This window comes from Scomber scombrus, chromosome 18, assembly GCF_963691925.1.
Source record: "Scomber scombrus chromosome 18, fScoSco1.1, whole genome shotgun sequence".
Classification (NCBI taxonomy): Eukaryota; Metazoa; Chordata; class Actinopteri; order Scombriformes; family Scombridae; genus Scomber; species Scomber scombrus.
In genome coordinates, this window is record NC_084987.1 from 666,662 (window position 1) to 685,285 (window position 18,624).

Consider the following 18,624-nt stretch of genomic DNA (forward strand, 5'->3'; position numbering starts at 1 on the left):
CCGCTCCTCCTCCTCCCCCCTCCCCCCCTCTCCCTCAGAGTCGTCGCTGGCGCTGAAGCCGAGCTCGGCCAGCCGCCGTTCCCGCTCCCTCTCTCGCTCCCGCTCGGTGCGACTCCTCTCCCTGTCCGCACGGCTCCCGCTGCTGTTGCCGTAGACGACGGGAGGAGGCGGGGCCGGCGAGGAGGAGGACGGCGAGGAGCCCCCCCCCTGCTCCCCCGGCAGGGAGTCGTCGGAGTCGGACTCGGAGTCGGACTCGGAGCTGGAGGAAGAGGAGGAGGAGGACTCGGGCCGGCGCTCCAGCAGACACATCCTCTTAAAGCGCTCCAGCTTCTCTCTGTGATGGGAGCGCTGGTCTGCACTGGACGTCCCCCCCGCTCCCCCTGCTCCCCCCCCACCTCCTCCCCCCGCCTGAGAGGAGGAGGAGGTGGAGGAACTCTGCAGTCCTCCAGCTCCTCCAGCTGAGGAGGTGGGACCGTTGGACTCCACCGCCTCCGGTTTGGGTTTCTGAAGAGAACAAAGAGTCGTCATCAATAACATGATCAATAACATGATCAATAACCATCAATAACATGATCAATAACCATCAATGACATGATCAATAACCATCAATAACTTGATCAATAACCATCAATAACATGATCAATAACCATCAATAACATGATCAATAACATGATCAATAACCATCAATAACATGATCAATAACCATCAATAACATGATCAATAACCATCAATAACATGATCAATAACATGATCAATAACCATCAATAACATGATCAATAACATGATCAACAACCATCAATAACATGATCAATAACATGATCAATAACATGATCAATAACATGATCAATAACCATCAATAACATGATCAATAACCATCAATAACCATCAATAACATGATCAATAACCATCAATAACATGATCAATAACCATCAATAACATGATCAATAACCATCAATAACATGATCAATAACCATCAATAACATGATCAATGACATGATCAATAACCATCAATAACATGATCAATAACATGATCAATAACCATCAATAACATGATCAATAACATGATCAATAACATGATCAACAACCATCAATAACATGATCAATAACATGATCAATAACATGATCAATAACATGATCAATAACCATCAATAACATGATCAATAACCATCAATAACCATCAATAACATGATCAATAACCATCAATAACATGATCAATAACCATCAATAACATGATCAATAACCATCAATAACATGATCAATAACCATCAATAACCATCAATAACATGATCAATAACATGATCAATAACATGATCAATAACCATCAATAACATGATCAATAACCATCAATAACCATCAATAACATGATCAATAACCATCAATAACATGATCAATAACCATCAATAACATGATCAATAACATGATCAATAACCATCAATAACATGATCAATAACATGATCAATAACATGATTGATTGTATTTTGTACCTTTTTGAGACGTTTCTCGTGAGCTCCTTTCATCTGAAACACAAAGAAACTCAATTACATCATCATCATATAATCAATTATCCTCCTTCCTCCTCCTCCTCTCTACTCCTTCTCCTCTCCTCCTTCCTCCTCTCTACTCCTCCTCCTCTCCTCCTCTTCCTGTCTACTCCTTCTCCTCCTCCTCTCTACTCCTTCTCCTCTCCTCCTTCCTCCTCTCTACTCATCATCTCCTCCTCCTCTTCCTCTCTACTCATCATCTCCTCATCATCTCCTCTCCTCCTCCTCTCTACTCCTCCTCCCCTCCTCCTCTTCCTGTCTACTCCTTCTCCTCTCCTCCTTCCTCCTCTCTACTCATCATCTCCTCCTCCTCTTCCTCTCTACTCATCATCTCCTCTCCTCCTCCTCTCTACTCCTCCTCCTCCTCTCTTCCTCTTCCTGTCTACTCCTCTCCTCCTCCTCTCTACTCCTGTCTCCTCCCCTCTCTCCTCTCTACTCCTCATCATCTCCTCTCCTCTTCCTCTCTACTCATCATCTCCTCATCATCTCCTCTCCTCTTCCTCTCTACTCATCATCTCCTCATCATCTCCTCTCCTCCTCCTCTCTACTCCTCCTCCTCTCCTCCTCCTCCTCTCTTCCTCTTCCTGTCTCCTCCCCTCTCTCCTCTCTACTCCTCCCTCCTCTTCCTCTCTACTCCTCATCTCCTCTCCTCTTCTTTTCTACTCCTCCTCTCCTCTCCTCCTCCTCTCTACTCCTCCTCACCTTTTTTTTGGGTCCGCTGTCTGGAGGCAGCTCCTTCTCCTTCTTCCTCTTGTGCCCCCCCTCCCCCCTCCCCGCCTCCTCCAGGGAAGGAGGTGCTTTCTTTTTAGGAGGCGGATCATCGGTGAGCTTCCAGCGGCCGACCTCGCCGTTATCCAGCCGCCGCTTCCCCGAGCCGTCCGCCTCCTGGTGATGTCACAGCGATGATGTCACAGCACAGCGATGATGTCAGAAGTAAGCGATGATGTCACAGCACAGCGATGATGTCACAGCGATGACGTCAGAGGAAAGCGATGATGTCACAGCACAGCGATGATGTCAGAGGAAAGTGATGTCATAGCGATGTCACAGCGATGACGTCAGAGGAAAGCGATGTCACAGCGATGATGTCACAGCACAGCGATGATGTCAGAGGTAAATGATGTCAGAGGAAAGTGATGATGTCATACTTAAACAACTAAAACTAAGTCAAAACTTTACAATTTTTTCCCCAATATTTTAACTTTATTCTGAACTTTTTTGTAGCTTTTACAATAAAATATTTAGATTATTTATTAATATGAAGTCGTACTTTTAATAGTGTAAAATTATTTTGTCATTTTACAGAAAAATAGTAAAAAAAAAAAATTAAATTAAAAATAAAAATGTACTCTGAAATTCTAAAATGTTATTATAAAAATCACGAGATACAGTTTGAGCCTTTCTCAAAATATTGTTGAACTTTAATTAAAGGTTTGACTTCATCCATTAATATTAATATTAATATAATATAGTGAAATATAACACGTTGGGTCCCAGTCTTACCTTACTGGTTTTGCCCTCCTTGTGGCACTTTGGACATTCCCAGCAGTTTGGGATTTCATCATTAATGATTCCTTCAGCTTTCCCCATCTGAGGACACACAACAATACACACTGTAATACACACTGTAATACACACAACAATACACACTGTAATACACACAACAATACACACTGTAATACACACGTCTTGTTTTAAAAGAAAGATTAAAATATTGAATAACTTCACACATTCTTTTTTTGTGGACCCAGCATCAAATTTCTGCTTTTAATCCATTTAGAGAGAATATATTAGAGGATTATGGCAAAAATGTCTAAGTGGTGTAACCATAAAAACTTTGTACCAAATAATTCAACTTGCTTAAAAACAGTAAATAGTCAATAAAACACCATATCAACTAGTTTGGCATGATCTTACATTATAACTTTATATTAAATAAAGGTAATGGAATACAATTGTTATAAATATTACATTTACTCTGGTTACCATGGAGACCAGGAAACATTTACTCTGGGGAAGCATGCTCTTACCTAGTTAACTAGTTAGTTAAGGAGGTAGTGAAGGAGGTAGTGAAGGAGGCAGTTAAGGAGGTAGTGAAGGAGGTAGTGAAGGAGGTAGTGAAGGAGGTAGTTAAGGAGGTAGTGAAGGAGGAAGTTAAGGAGGTAGTGAAGGAGGTAGTGAAGGAGGTAGTGAAGGAGGTAGTTAACTAGGTAGTGAAGGAGGTAGTGAAGGAGGTAGTGAAGGAGGTAGTGAAGGAGGTAGTGAAGGAGGTAGTGAAGGAGGTAGTGAAGGAGGTTGTTAACTAGGTAGTGAAGGAGGTAGTTAAGGAGGTAGTGAAGGAGGAAGTTAAGGAGGTAGTGAAGGAGGTAGTGAAGGAGGTAGTGAAGGAGGTAGTGAAGGAGGTAGTGAAGGAGGTTGTTAACTAGGTAGTGAAGGAGGTAGTGAAGGAGGTAGTGAAGGAGGAAGTTAAGGAGGTAGTGAAGGAGGTAGTGAAGGAGGTAGTGAAGGAGGTTGTTAACTAGGTAGTGAAGGAGGTAGTGAAGGAGGTAGTGAAGGAGGTAGTGAAGGAGGTAGTTAAGGAGGTAGTTAAGGAGGTAGTGAAGGAGGTAGTGAAGGAAGTAGTGAAGGAGGTAGTGAAGGAGGTAGTGAACCAGGTAGTGAACCAGGTAGTTAAGGATGTAGTGAAGGAGGTAGTGAAGGAGGTAGTGAAGGGGGTAGTGAAGGGGGTAGTGAAGGAGGTAGTTAACCAGGTAGTGAAGGAGGTAGTGAAGGAGGTAGTGAAGGAGGTAGTTAACCAGGTAGTGAAGGAGGTAGTGAAGGAGGTAGTGAAGGAGGTAGTGAAGGAGGTAGGGAAGGAGGTAGTGAAGGAGGTAGTGAAGGAGGTAGTGAAGGAGGTAGTGAAGGAGGTAGGGAAGGAGGTAGGGAAGGAGGTAGTGAAGGAGGTAGGGAAGGAGGTAGTGAAGGAGGTAGTGAAGGAGGTAGTGAAGGAGGTAGTGAAGGAGGTAGGGAAGGAGGTAGTGAAGGAGGTAGTGAAGGAGGTAGTGAAGGAGGTAGTTAACCAGGTAGTTAAGGAGGTAGTGAAGGAGGTAGGGAAGGAGGTAGTGAAGGAGGTAGTGAAGGAGGTAGTGAAGGAGGACTTACCTTGAGGCAGCTGGGGTGGATGATCTCGTTACAGATGGTGCACTCCATCAGAGACAGACTGAACTTCTCCTCCTCTGAGTCAACAGTGTCTTCTTTCCCTGCTTCTCCACACGCAAAGCACACAGCTGTGTGAGGGAGCACCGGCTGAGAGAGAGACAGGTGAGAGAGAGACAGGTCAGACAGGTGAGACAGGTGAGAGAGAGACAGGTGAGACAGGTGAGAGAGAGACAGGTGAGACAGGTGAGAGACAGACAGGTAAGAGAGAGACAGGTGAGACAGGTGAGACAGGTGAGAGAGAGAGACAGGTCAGTATATGTGTGTGTACGTGTCTAACCGCCGTGCACTGTCTCAGTATTTGTGTGTGAGTGTGCACGTGTCTCACTGCCGTGCACTGTGTCAGTATACGTGTTTAGGTGTATGTGTGTGCACGTGTCTCACCGCCGTGCACTGTCTCAGTATGTGTGTGTGAGTGTGCACGTGTCTCACTGCCGTGCACTGTGTCAGTATATGTGTTTAGGTGTGTGTGTGCACGTGTCTCACCAACATGCACTGTCTGAGTATGTGTGTGTGCACGTGTCTCACCGCCGTGCACTGTGTCAGTATGTGTGTGTGTGTGTGTGTGCACGTGTCTAACCGCCGTGCACTGTCTCAGTATGTGTGTGTGAGTGTGCACGTGTCTCACTGCCGTGCACTGTGTCAGTATATGTGTTTAGGTGTGTGTGTGCACGTGTCTCACCAACATGCACTGTCTGAGTATGTGTGTGTGCACGTGTCTCACCGCCGTGCACTGTGTCAGTATGTGTGTGTGTGTGTGTGTGTGCACATGTCTCACCGCCGTGCACTGTCTCAGTATGTGTGTGTGTGTGCACATGTCTAACCGCCGTGCACTGTGTCAGTATGTGTGTGTGTGTGCACGTGTCTCACTGCCGTGCACTGTGTCAGTATATGTGTTTATGTGTGTGTGTGTGCACGTGTCTCACCAACATGCACTGTCTCAGTATGTGTGTGTGCACGTATCTCACCGCCGTGCACTGTGTCAGTATATGTATTTAGGTGTGTGTGTGCACGTGTCTCACCAACATGCACTGTCTCAGTATGTGTGTGTGCACGTGTCTCACCGCCGTGCACTGTCTCAGTATGTGTGTGTGTGTGTGTGTGTGCACGTGTCTAACCGCCGGGCACTGTCTCAGTATGTGTGTGTGTGTGTTTGTGTGCACGTGTCTAACCGCCGTGCACTGTGTCAGTATGTGTGTGTGTGTGCACGTGTCTCACTGCCGTGCACTGTGTCAGTATATGTGTTTAGGTGTGTGTGTGCACGTGTCTCACCAACATGCACTGTCTCAGTATGTTTGTGTGCACGTGTCTAACCGCCGTGCACTGTGTCAGTATGCGTGTGTGTGTGCACGTGTCTCACCGCCGTGCACTGTCTCAGTATGTGTGTGTGTGTGTTTGTGTGCACGTGTCTCACCGCCGTGCACTGTCTCAGTATGTGTGTGTGCACGTGTCTAACTGCCGTGCACTGTCTCAGTATGTGTGTGTGTGTGTGTGCACGTGTCTCACGGCCGTGCACTGTCTCAGTATATGTATGTATGTGTGTGTGTGTGTGTGTGCACGTGTCTCACCGCCGTGCACTGTCTCAGTATGTGTGTGTGTGTGTGTGCACGTGTCTCACCAACATGCACTGCCTCAGTATTTGTGTGTGTGTGTGTGCACGTGTCTAACCGCCGTGCACTGTCTCAGTATGTGTGTGTGTGTGTTTGTGTGCACGTGTCTAACCGCCGTGCACTGTGTCAGTATGTGTGTGTGTGTGCACGTGTCTCACTGCCGTGCACTGTGTCAGTATATGTGTTTAGGTGTGTGTGTGCACGTGTCTCACCAACATGCACTGTCTCAGTATGTGTGTGTGCACGTGTCTAACCGCCGGGCACTGTCTCAGTATGTGTGTGTGTGTGTGTGTGTGTGTGCACGTGTCTCACCGCCGTGCACTGTCTCAGCAGACAGGACTGTTTCATGCGTCCCGGTCCTCCGAACTTCTTCATGTCTTTACAGAAGTGACACTCTCCACACTCCGTCCTCATGCAGGCCTGGCAGCGCCGGCACCGCGTCCGCCTGCGCCTCGCCCCCCCGCCAGCCCCGCCGCCCAGCGCCTTACTGCCCGACATCCCCGAACAAGTCAGCTGCACACACACACACACACACACACACACACACACACACACACACACACACACACACACACACACACACACACACACACACACACACACACACACACACAGAGGATGAAGGTTAATCAGACTGAAAGAACAGCGGCAGCCATCTTTGTTTGGGTCAACATTACTGCATCATATGACTGCTGCAAACATTAGTAGCAGTAGTGATTTATTTTGGTCCTTATGAACTGCACATAAAAATAAATAAATAACAATACAATCAAAAGCAAAACTAAAACACATTAATGTTTAACTATGTCTTACTTACACTAGATGCTTTTACACAGGTTAAAATGATTTACTGTGTGAGTAAATATTCCATGACTAATGTTATTGTTTAAGCAGTGATGTGATGTCATAGAGACACAGACATGAACACTGACTCAGAGAACAATCTATAAAGTTGGAGATTCATTTTAAACAGTCGACTGATTTTTAGTTCTAATAATAAAACAAAGATTTACTGTCACAGCTGTAGAAACCTTTACAGTGATTAAAAACAGTAATTGATGGAACAGCTGATCGATGGATCTGCAGGCTGAGTGACATCACTGCGGTTACCATGGATACGGCTCCATGGATACGGTGTTAATTAACGGCAAATTAACACAAACATGATTTATTTACGTTTTTACCCTTTATGTAAAATAAACTGTAAATAGTTTTTATATTTATTAATTAAAGCTGCTGAGTTAAAGGGACAGTTCCCAGTGTTCCCAGTGTGTGTTCCCAGTATCCCAGTGTGTGTTCCCAGTGTTCCCAGTGTGTGTTCCCAGTATCCCAGTGTGTGTTCCCAGTACTACCAGTGTGTGTTCCCAGTACTACCAGTGTGTGTTCCCAGTACTACCAGTGTGTGTTCCCAGTACTACCAGTGTGTGTTCCCAGTATCCCAGTGTGTGTTCCCAGTATCCCAGTGTTCCCAGTGTGTGTTCCCAGTACTCCCAGTGTGTGTTCCCAGTACTCCCAGTGTGTGTTCCCAGTGCTCCCAGTGTGTGTTCCCAGTGTTCCCAGTGTGTGTTCCCAGTATCCCAGTGTTCCCAGTGTGTGTTCCCAGTGTTCCCAGTGTGTGTTCCCAGTGTTCCCAGTGTGTGTTCCCAGTGCTCCCAGTGTGTGTTCCCAGTGTTCCCAGTGTGTGTTCCCAGTACTCCCAGTGTGTGTTCCCAGTGTTCCCAGTGTGTGTTCCCAGTACTCCCAGTGTGTGTTCCCAGTGTTCCCAGTGTGTGTTCCCAGTACTCCCAGTGTGTGTTCCCAGTGCTCCCAGTGTGTGTTCCCAGTGTTCCCAGTGTGTGTTCCCAGTGTGTGTTCCCAGTACTCCCAGTGTGTGTTCCCAGTACTCCCAGTGTGTGTTCCCAGTACTCCCAGTGTGTGTTCCCAGTACTCCCAGTGTGTGTTCCCAGTGCTCCCAGTGTGTGTTCCCAGTGTTCCCAGTACTCCCAGTGTGTGTTCCCAGTACTCCCAGTGTGTGTTCCCAGTGTTCCCAGTGTGTGTTCCCAGTGTGTGTTCCCAGTACTCCCAGTGTGTGTTCCCAGTACTCCCAGTGTGTGTTCCCAGTACTCCCAGTGTGTGTTCCCAGTACTACCAGTGTGTGTTCCCAGTACTACCAGTGTGTGTTCCCAGTACTCCCAGTGTGTGTTCCCAGTACTCCCAGTATCTTAGATTATCGACTGATAATCAGCTGCTACAGTCTGATCTGATCTCAGTCCGACCCTCTAAGAGAGACAATGTGTACATTTAAAGTCAAAAGCATCGTTGTGGTTTCACTGTGAGAACATTATATTATATCTATATACATATATATATATATATATATATATAGATATAGATATAGATTTATAGATATAGATAGATAGATAGATATATATTCACACATATATTATGCACAGGTCAAAGATGCAAACCTCAGTGCGCTGCGTTAGTAGATCAGCTGAACACGTTTCTACACTTTAATAAATGTGTGTCTGCAGCTTTAAGACAGAAACGTTAAAGTAAAACATCCTGAAATCCTTCACTGAACCTTTTCAGATGAGCAGGATTCAGCATCAGCAGCAGGAACAGCTTCATGTTGGGATTAAACTTTCATTTCATTATGTTAGAAGCTGCGTATATATTCAGTATATATATATATATATATATATATATATATATATATATATATATATATATGACTATCGACCAATATCAGGATTATATGACTCCATAATATTTGTATTAATCCCTAAAATCAAGTATGGGTCAGTATGCTCAGAAGGAGCACAGTCATGTAAAGTATGTGATCAGCTTCTATTGATCTTCATCAGTGTGAGTTATATATAATATTATATATAATAGTCATATCAATGATATCTGACACATTTACAGTGTTTATAGCATCAGATTCCCTCTTAGTGTTTCCTGTTGAGCTGTGGTGGAAGTATAGTAACACAAAGACTTTATACTAACAACACTGAAGATGAAGATTTGATCTGAAGCTTCATATTAGCTTCAGATCAACTTTTAAATCCATGTTTACACAGAAGCAGGACTGATCTGACGGCTGCAGCTCCTCTCTGATCACGTATCGATCACTGATCAGTTATCAATGTGTGTGTAGTTTACCCTTCAGTGCATGCAGCGCGTGCACAGGTTAGTAACCGGGTCTGTTGAGCACGTGAGAGCTTTTTTAACGTCAGACTGAAACAGAAACATGAAGCTAGCAGTTAGCATCAGCTAGCATCATGCATAATGAGGATGCTAGCAGCTAGCGGCTAACCAGGTACAGGTGTGCGCGCTGCGGACACACGCACACCTGACTGAACATGTGTGTGTCATTAATTACACATTACAGTGTGTGTGAGGTGCCCCCCCTCACCCATCTGCCCCCCCCACAGGGATGTTAAACGGGAAACCTCGCTAGCACGTTAGCATGCTAGCTGTTTGTGTGCTTCCTCTTTCATTATCCTGCTGGTAAACTGCACGCGCACAGGTGGAGGTGAACTAACACGCGACAGTGGCAGGGCAGGTGACCCCCCGTGTGCACTCACCTGCAGGTATGAGGTCGCATGCTCCTGGCTCGTGCATCAGAGAGGATATTAGCAGCCGTTAGCCCGCGTTAGCTCCACAGCAGCGCAGCGAGCGTCCGCTTCCTTGTTCCTCCCCCCGCGCTGTTAGCTGCTAGCTCCCGGCTAGCTGCTAACTGCTAACGGCTAACTGCCAACAGCGACTCCCATCGGCAGAGAGCTGCAACTGCACCACAATACAATAACACAATATAATAACACAATATAATAACACAATACAATAACACAATATAATAACACAATATAATAACACAATATAATAACACAATATAATAACACAATACAATAACACAATACAATAACACAATATAATAACACAATATAATAACACAATATAATAACACAATACAATAACACAATATAATAACACAATACAATAACACAATACAATAACACAATATAATAACACAATACAATAACACAATACAATAACACAATATAATAACACAATACAATAACACAATATAATAACACAATATAATAACACAATATAATAACACAATATAAAAAATATAGATATTTATTATCTATATTATGATTAAACTACACCACAATATAAAATACACACTATTGATTACTGTGTGTGTAACTGTGTGTGTGTTACTGTGTGTGTGTTACTGTGTGTGTAACTGTGTGTGTGGGTTATTGTGTGTGTGAGTGTGTGTTACTGTGTGTGTGTATATATATATGTTTGTGTGTGTGTGTGTGTGTGTGTGTGTGTGTATATGCGTGTATATGTGTGTGTGTGTGTGTGTGTGTGTGTGTATATATATATGTGTGTGTGTGTGTGTGTGTGTATATGCGTGTATATGTGTGTGTGTGTGTGTGTGTGCTGCAGTCACTGCAGCAGTGCATGTCCTCTCGCGCAGGTGGTCACGTGGTACTGAGCATATAAACTCAGCTCTGCAGCAGAGAAGCTAACAGCTAACAGCTGACAGCTTGCAGTCCCGCGAGGACACTTTTTAGCACCGACTGGGACACGAGCACACCGGTATGCGTGAACGCGCAGTGAGCCGGTGACGCGCACAGGTAGGTTTAACATCACCTGTGATGCTGAGCAGCATCCTGTTCAATGCTAACTCACAGCTAGCAGGCTAGGCTAGCAGGCTGGTCGGTGCGCGAGGACAGAAGATGAACCGACCAGATGTTTATGACTGACCGAACATCTGGAGCTAATGGTAGCTTAGCATCCTGCTGAGTGATGATGGTGTTTCATGCTATCTGGCGTTAGCCGCTAGTTTACATCAGTTAGCTTCTAGAGCTTTAATGTTTCTATAGATAAACAGCTTTTAAACGCTGCGTTAACTGCGCATCAAACTGCGCATTAAACTGGGTCCGTTACGTCAAAAACTTAAAATCTGATTTATGAAAACAGACTGAGACATGCGCACTGGAGACATGAGAGGAGCTGTGTGTGCAGTCTGACGCCTCTTTGTGTGTTTCAGGTGTTTGTTGTTACAGCAGCAGGATGCCCATCCCTCCCCCCCCTCCACCAGGAGGACCCCCGCCTCCCCCCACCTTCAGCCAGGTAAACACACACACACACACACACAGTAACATACACACACAGTAACTCACACACCCAGTAACTCACACACACACACACACACAGTAACACACACACACAGTAACTCACACACACAGTAACTCACACACACACACACACACACACAGTAACACACACACACAGTAACTCACACACACACACACACACACACACACACACAGAGTAACACACACACACACACAGTTACACACAGTAACTCACACACACACACACAGTAACTCACACACACACAGTTACACAATCAGTAACACACACAGTTACACACACTCTCACACACACACACACACACACACATTTGAATGGACCTGTGTTGTGATGCAGTGAAGTGTTACCCCCACTCCCCCCCCCCCCCCCCCCCCCAGGCCAACACCACCCCCCCGAAGCTGAACAGGGAGGAGGTGAAAGGTCGCGGCGCCCTGCTGTCAGACATCTGTAAAGGCACCCAGCTGAGGACGGCGACCGCTGTCAACGACCGCAGCGCCCCGCAGCTCCACAGTAAGACCCCCACCGCAAAGAGCCAGACACCCACTGACCACCCCTACATACGGTTATACCAGTACCTCCACCAGCAGGGGGCGCCGTCTGACCAGCAGCACAGGAGCGACAGTAAGAAACACACCTCCACCTTTCTCTCATAGAGGCTGCTGGGCCGCCTGCAGGATGCTCAACGGCCCCCACGGGTCCGCCAGCCACGTGTTTGCTGTCCAGAGGGGAGCCTGAATAAGGCTGTGATGAGATGTTAAGGCTGTAATAAGATGTTAATAAGTAGTATAATGTAGTATTATAGGTAGTGTGATGGGTGACAGGTGATGGAGAGGTGAGGACAGGTGATGGAGAGGTGATGGTGAGGACAGGTGATGGAGAGGTGATGGAGGTGAGGACAGGTGATGGAGAGGTGATGGTGAGGACAGGTGAGGACAGGTGATGGAGAAGTGATGGAGAGGTGATGGAGGTGAGGACAGGTGATGGAGAGGTGATGGAGGTGAGGACAGGTGATGGAGAGGTGATGGTGAGGACAGGTGAGGACAGGTGATGGAGAAGTGATGGAGAGGTGATGGAGGTGAGGACAGGTGATGGAGAAGTGATGGTGAGGACAGGTGATGGAGAGGTGAGGACAGGTGATGGAGAGGTGAGGACAGGTGATGGTGAGGACAGGTGATGGAGAGATGAGGACAGGTGATGGAGAGGTGATGGTGAGGACAGGTGATGGAGAGGTGAGGACAGGTGATGGTGAGGACAGGTGATGGAGAAGTGATGGAGAGGTGATGGAGAGGTGAGGACAGGTGATGGAGAAGTGATGGAGAGGTGATGGAGAGGTGAGGACAGGTGATGGAGAGATGAGGACAGGTGATGGAGGTGAGGACAGGTGATGGAGAAGTGATGGACAGGTGATGGAGAGGTGAGGACAGGTGATGGAGAAGTGATGGAGAGGTGATGGAGGTGAGGACAGGTGATGGAGAAGTGATGGACAGGTGATGGAGAGGTGAGGACAGGTGATGGAGGTGAGGACAGGTGATGGATAGGTGATGGAGAGGTGAGGACAGGTGATGGAGAGGTGATGGTGAGGACAGGTGATGGAGAAGTGATGGAGAGGTGATGGAGGTGAGGACAGGTGATGGAGAGGTGATGGAGGGGTGATGGAGGTGAGGACAGGTGATGGAGAGGTGAGGACAGGTGATGGTGAGGACAGGTGATGGACAGGTGATGGTGAGGACAGGTGAGGACAGGTGATGGAGAAGTGATGGAGAGGTGATGGAGGTGAGGACAGGTGATGGAGAATTGATGGTGAGGACAGGTGATGGAGAGATGAGGACAGGTGATGGAGGTGAGGACAGGTGATGGAGAAGTGATGGAGAGGTGAGGACAGGTGATGAAGAGATGAGGACAGGTGATGGAGAAGTGATGGAGAGGTGATGGAGAGGTGAGGACAGGTGATGGAGAGATGAGGACAGGTGATGGAGGTGAGGACAGGTGATGGAGAAGTGATGGAGAGGTGAGGACAGGTGATGGACAGATGAGGACAGGTGATGGAGAGGTGATAGTGAGGTGAGGACAGGTGATGGACAGGTGATGGACAGGTGATGGAGAGGGGAGGACAGGTGGTGGAGGTGAGGACAGGTGATGGAGAAGTGATGGAGAGGTGAGGACAGGTGAGGACAGGTGATGGAGAGGTGAGGACAGGTGATGGAGAGGTGAGGACAGGTGATGGACAGATGAGGACAGGTGATGGAGAGGGGAGGACAGGTGGTGGAGAGGTGAGGACAGGTGATGGAGAGGTGATGGAGAGGTGAGGACAGGTGATGGTGATGGAGAGGTGAGGACAGGTGGTGGAGAGGTGAGGACAGGTGATGGAGAGGTGATGGACAGGTGATGGAGAGGTGAGGACAGGTGATGGAGAGGTGAGGACAGGTGATGGACAGGTGATGGAGGTGAGGACAGGTGATGGAGAGGTGAGGACAGGTGGTGGAGAGGTGATGGACAGGTGATGGAGCAGCTGGTGGTCCCTGAGCATCCTGCAGAGCTGCTCACTGCTGGAAATGTTGACGTCTGCCGTCCAGTATTTTGACGTGGTCGTGCTAAGCTAACGGCTAAGCTAACGGCTGGACAGGTGTCGGGCTCACCTGCTGGCTGACAGGAAGCTTCCTGGTTACCTGCAGTGGAGCGGGACACCTGATTGGACGGCAGACACCTGTGAGAGTTGGTAGCTGTGTGACGGCTGCACAGCGCTGAATCAGCAACACCTCGGAGTCTCTCATTGGCTAGTCTGCACTTTATTACATTTTTATTTTTTGTCTTTTTTTGTTTGTTTATAAATTAATTAATTAAAGTTTTTGTTGCAATTATTATTTTTATCATAAAAAATTTAATTTTAAATGTGTTATTTATTAATTCACCCTTTTGTTTATATACTTTTATTGGATTAAAATATTTTTAATAATTAGGATTTTTATTTTTTGTTATTTTTAAATTGTTTGTTTAAATTTATTTTTTCTAATAACGTCATAATATTTTTGGTATTTTTTAAAATGTATTTTAATTTTTTTATGTTTAAACTAAATGCATAAATGAAGCCACACACGAAAATGAAGGAAACTATGAAAACAACATGATAATAATGTCTGAAAGCTTATTACTGGTCTGTGTTCTACTTCCTGTCACTGTGCAGCCGTCACTGGCTTGTGATGTCTTAAATTTTAATGTCTTTTCGCTTGTTTGTCTGCCAATCACATTGTGCCGTCGATGATCTCATCGGAGCTGCGTGGGAGCGTAAAAAACACTCAAATTTACTGTCTCATATAATCCCATTTCATTTAACCCCACTTCATATAATCCCACTTCATTTAATCCCACTTCATATAATCCCATTTCATATAATCCCACTTCATATAATCCCACTTCATATAATCCCACTTCATTTAACCCCCACTTCATTTAACCCCACTTCATATAATCCCACTTCATATAATCCCACTTCATATAATCCCACTTCATATAACCCCACTTCATGTAATCCCACTTCATATAATCCCACTTCATATAATCCCACTTCATGTAATCCCACTTCATATAATCCCACTTCATATAACCCCACTTCATATAATCCCACTTCATTTAACCCCCACTTCATATAACCCCACTTCATATAACCCCACTTCATATAATCCCACTTCATATAACCCCACTTCATATAACCCCACTTCATATAATCCCACTTCATATAATCCCATTTCATATAACCCCACTTCATTTAATCCCACTTCATATAATCCCACTTCATATAATCCCACTTCATATAACCCCACTTCATATAATCCCACTTCATTTAACCCCCACTTCATATAACCCCACTTCATATATTCCCACTTCATATAATCCCACTTCATATAACCCCACTTCATATAATCCCACTTCATTTAACCCCCACTTCATATAATCCCATTTCATATAATCCCACTTCATATAATCCCATTTCATATAACCCCACTTCATATAATCCCACTTCATATAATCCCACTTCATATAACCCCACTTCATATAACCCCACTTCATGTAATCCCACTTCATATAATCCCACTTCATATAACCCCACTTCATATAATCCCACTTCATATAATCCCACTTCATATAACCCCACTTCATGTAATCCCACTTCATTTAACCCCACTTCATATAATCCCACTTCATATAACCCCACTTCATATAACCCCACTTCATGTAATCCCACTTCATTTAATCCCACTTCATTTAACCCCACTTCATATAACCCCACTTCATATAATCCCACTTCATTTAACCCCATTTCATATAATCCCACTTCATATAATCCCACTTCATGTAATCCCACTTCACTTCTGATTCTCATTTATTGTTGCCATGGTAACCTTGTCTCACCTGCATCCCGCCTCACACTCTCATCCAGTCAGTGATGTCATCGTAGTGTCAGTGTAATGACGTCGTGGCTCCATCACCTGTCCTCACCTGTCCAATGGTTGTGGTCCTCAGAGCCCAAAGGAGGCGGAGCAGCATCGCCGGGAGCCAATGGCAGCGCAGCAGGAAGCCCTTCGGGTTCTGCTCCACCAATCGGAGGGCTGTTCCCAGGCGGAGTTCCCAAACTGAGGCCAATCGGAGGCGAGCAGCTCATTAATTATTTATATTCAATTTATTTCTTCCTCAAATTCTTTTTATTTCCTTTCAGTCCTCTTAAGATGATTTTATGTATTTAATTATTTTACTTCCTCTAGTTGATTATTTTGTTGTTGTTTAACTTTTAAATTAGATATTTTTAATCTTTAATCTTGTTTTAGTATTTTTATTTTATTTTGTAGTATTGATGATGTACTTCCTGTTGCAGACGGCGCTGTCGGACGCTCCCCCTCCACTCGGGCCGCGGCGCCGCGCCCCCCCAGCCATCGCCATGACGACGCAGACAGCCCCTCCCCTCAGGCCTCGTCGCCCATGGAGACGCCTCGCTGCCAGCGCCCCTCCCTGCCCAACCTGTCCCCCTCCCCCTCCCCCTCCTCCCCATCCTCCCCCTCCGGCGGCATGAAGCACTCCTCCTCCGCCCCCCCTCCCCCTCCTCCGCTCTGTCGCCGCGGCAACGCCCCCTCCCCACCCTCCTCCTCCTCTTACAACAGAGAGAAGCCCCTCCCTCCGACCCCGAGCAACACCCCGCCCCTTCCCGCCAAACCTCCCCCATCGCCTAGCAACAGCAGACGCCCCCCCACCTCGGGAGGAAACCCCCCCCTCCTCCTCCTCTCTGGCCCCTCCCCCTCCCCCTTACTGCGTCACTAACGGTCCAATCAGCAGCGGTGAGGCGGCGCCCGACCTGCCGCAGCGTCACAACTCCCTTAGCAACAAGAGGACCGCCCCCTCACCTGGATGCCACGCCCCCTCACCTGGAGGCCACACCCCCACCAGAGGCCCCGCCCCTCCTCCCCCCGCCTCCCCCTCTCAACAGGCCGCCAACAGGCCGCCGCCCCCCACCAGAGAGACAGGTAGAGGAGCAGGTGAGTCCTGATCAGCTGTATTAATCACCTGTATTGTTCCCCTGTATCGATCCCCTGTATCGATCAGCTGTATTGATCAGCTGTATAAATCACCTGTATTGATCAGCTGTATTGATCAGCTGTATTAATCACCTGTATTGATCAGCTGTATTAATCCCCTGTATCGATCAGCTGTATTGATCAGCTGTATTAATCACCTGTATTGATCAGCTGTATTGATCAGCTGTATTAATCACCTGTATTGATCAGCTGTATTAATCACCTGTATTGATCAGCTGTATTAATCACCTGTATTGATCAGCTGTATTGATCAGCTGTATTAATCACCTGTATTGATCAGCTGTATTGATCTGTCCTCAGCTCCTCCGGTTCCGGTCCAGTCGTCGTCGAGGGCTGGCGGCAGAGAAGCCCCGCCCCCCCCTCCTTACAGGACACAGGGTAGCCCCTCCCTCTCTTCTGACCCCCCCACCAGAGGGAAACCTCCTCCTCCGCCTACCCGCACCCCCGCTGCTCCTCCTCCGCCCCCCCCCTCCTCTTCGCAATGGACACTCCTCCTCCTCCTCCTCCTCTGTCCCTCGGTCATTTGTCGGTGAGTCGTTACGTCTGAAACCAGCAAACTGCAATCAGTGATCCATCAATTAATTAATCAGTTATTCCATTAACAGAGGAGTTGTTTCATCTATTAATGCCAGAACACAGTGAAGGTGTCTCATGTTTCTGTCCGTCCTCTCTCCTTCGTCTCCTCCATCACTCCTCTTCCCTTTAACAACTGATGATCAGCAAAGTAGAAATAATCAATAATAATCAATCGTCTTTTCTCCCGCAGATGATTTTGAGTCCAAGTATTCGTTTCATCCTCTGGACGATTTTCCTCCTCCAGACGAGTACAGACACTTCACCAAAATCTACCCGAGCAAGGCCAACAGAGGTACACACACACACACACACACACACACACACACACACACACACACACACACACACACACACACACACAGTAACACACACACACATTCTAACACACACACACACACACACAAACACACTGACAGACATACACACACACACACACACACACACACTGGGACTTCAGGGTATACAGGGTGTGAACTACACGGGAGCGAGAGGCAGCTTGGCTTACCCTTATAAGACATGAGCTCCCCTGAAAACATTATTTGTGAAATTGTGGGGGTCTCTACTCTCTACAATATTGACAGTATGCTACTTTTGCCATGCATTTCTATTTTTCAGATTTTTTTTTCTCATGAATCATGCATAAAATTAGTCAATTTTTGATGTATGATTCATGCATTAACCCAGTGGAAATAAGATAAGCTATTCCTTTATTAGTCCCACAATGGGGAAATTTGCATTGTCACAGCAGCAAGTGGACAGTAATAGAATATAAGAGCAACAATAAGAATACTAAGTAAATACTAAGTACAAAAAAAACTATAAGAAACAATAATAGTAAGAAGTGAGTAGTAAAATAGTCCGGGGGGGGGGGGCGGGGGGGGGGGGGGGGGGGGGGGGGGGGGGGGGTCTTTACTGGGAGCAGTGCTGATTGTACAGTCTGACAGCTGCAGGGAGGAAGGAGCT

At 46.4% G+C, this 18,624-nt stretch overlaps 3 protein-coding genes across 4 annotated transcripts in view; 2 read left to right on the forward strand and 1 right to left on the reverse strand.

Moving 5' to 3' along the window:
- zgc:158376 (uncharacterized protein LOC100101643 homolog) overlaps nucleotides 1-10,035 on the reverse strand; it is a 19,919-nt gene extending 9,884 nt beyond the window's left edge. The window contains exons 1-7 of one of the 2 annotated variants that reach the window (XM_062437962.1): nucleotides 9,916-10,035; nucleotides 6,659-6,859; nucleotides 4,683-4,826; nucleotides 3,045-3,131; nucleotides 2,244-2,426; nucleotides 1,485-1,517; nucleotides 1-504 (exon numbers count right to left, since the gene is read on the reverse strand). The exon at nucleotides 1-504 is cut by the window's left edge and continues 782 nt beyond it. In XM_062437962.1, the coding sequence (XP_062293946.1) occupies nucleotides 1-504; nucleotides 1,485-1,517; nucleotides 2,244-2,426; nucleotides 3,045-3,131; nucleotides 4,683-4,826; nucleotides 6,659-6,844 (1,137 nt within the window). In that variant the 5' untranslated portion in view covers nucleotides 6,845-6,859; nucleotides 9,916-10,035. Of the gene's footprint in view, nucleotides 505-1,484; nucleotides 1,520-2,243; nucleotides 2,427-3,044; nucleotides 3,132-4,682; nucleotides 4,827-6,658; nucleotides 6,860-9,915 lie in introns of those variants that run through there. The other variant, XM_062437963.1, reaches the window with a different exon arrangement.
- Nucleotides 1,511-18,624, forward strand: part of thoc6 (THO complex 6) — a 189,205-nt gene continuing 172,091 nt past the window's right edge. The window contains exon 1 of the mRNA XM_062437977.1: nucleotides 1,511-1,514. The gene's annotated coding sequence lies outside the window, so the exon portion shown is untranslated. The remainder of the gene's footprint in view (nucleotides 1,515-18,624) is intronic.
- The window catches only part of LOC133998927 (WAS/WASL-interacting protein family member 2-like), an 8,878-nt gene continuing 1,069 nt past the window's right edge, over nucleotides 10,816-18,624 (forward strand). The window contains 9 exon segments of the mRNA XM_062437976.1: nucleotides 10,816-10,980; nucleotides 11,397-11,479; nucleotides 11,881-12,124; nucleotides 16,022-16,147; nucleotides 16,371-16,758; nucleotides 16,760-17,025; nucleotides 17,386-17,546; nucleotides 17,548-17,614; nucleotides 17,852-17,953. Coding sequence (XP_062293960.1) covers nucleotides 11,420-11,479; nucleotides 11,881-12,124; nucleotides 16,022-16,147; nucleotides 16,371-16,758; nucleotides 16,760-17,025; nucleotides 17,386-17,546; nucleotides 17,548-17,614; nucleotides 17,852-17,953 — 1,414 coding nt within the window. The 5' untranslated portion in view covers nucleotides 10,816-10,980; nucleotides 11,397-11,419.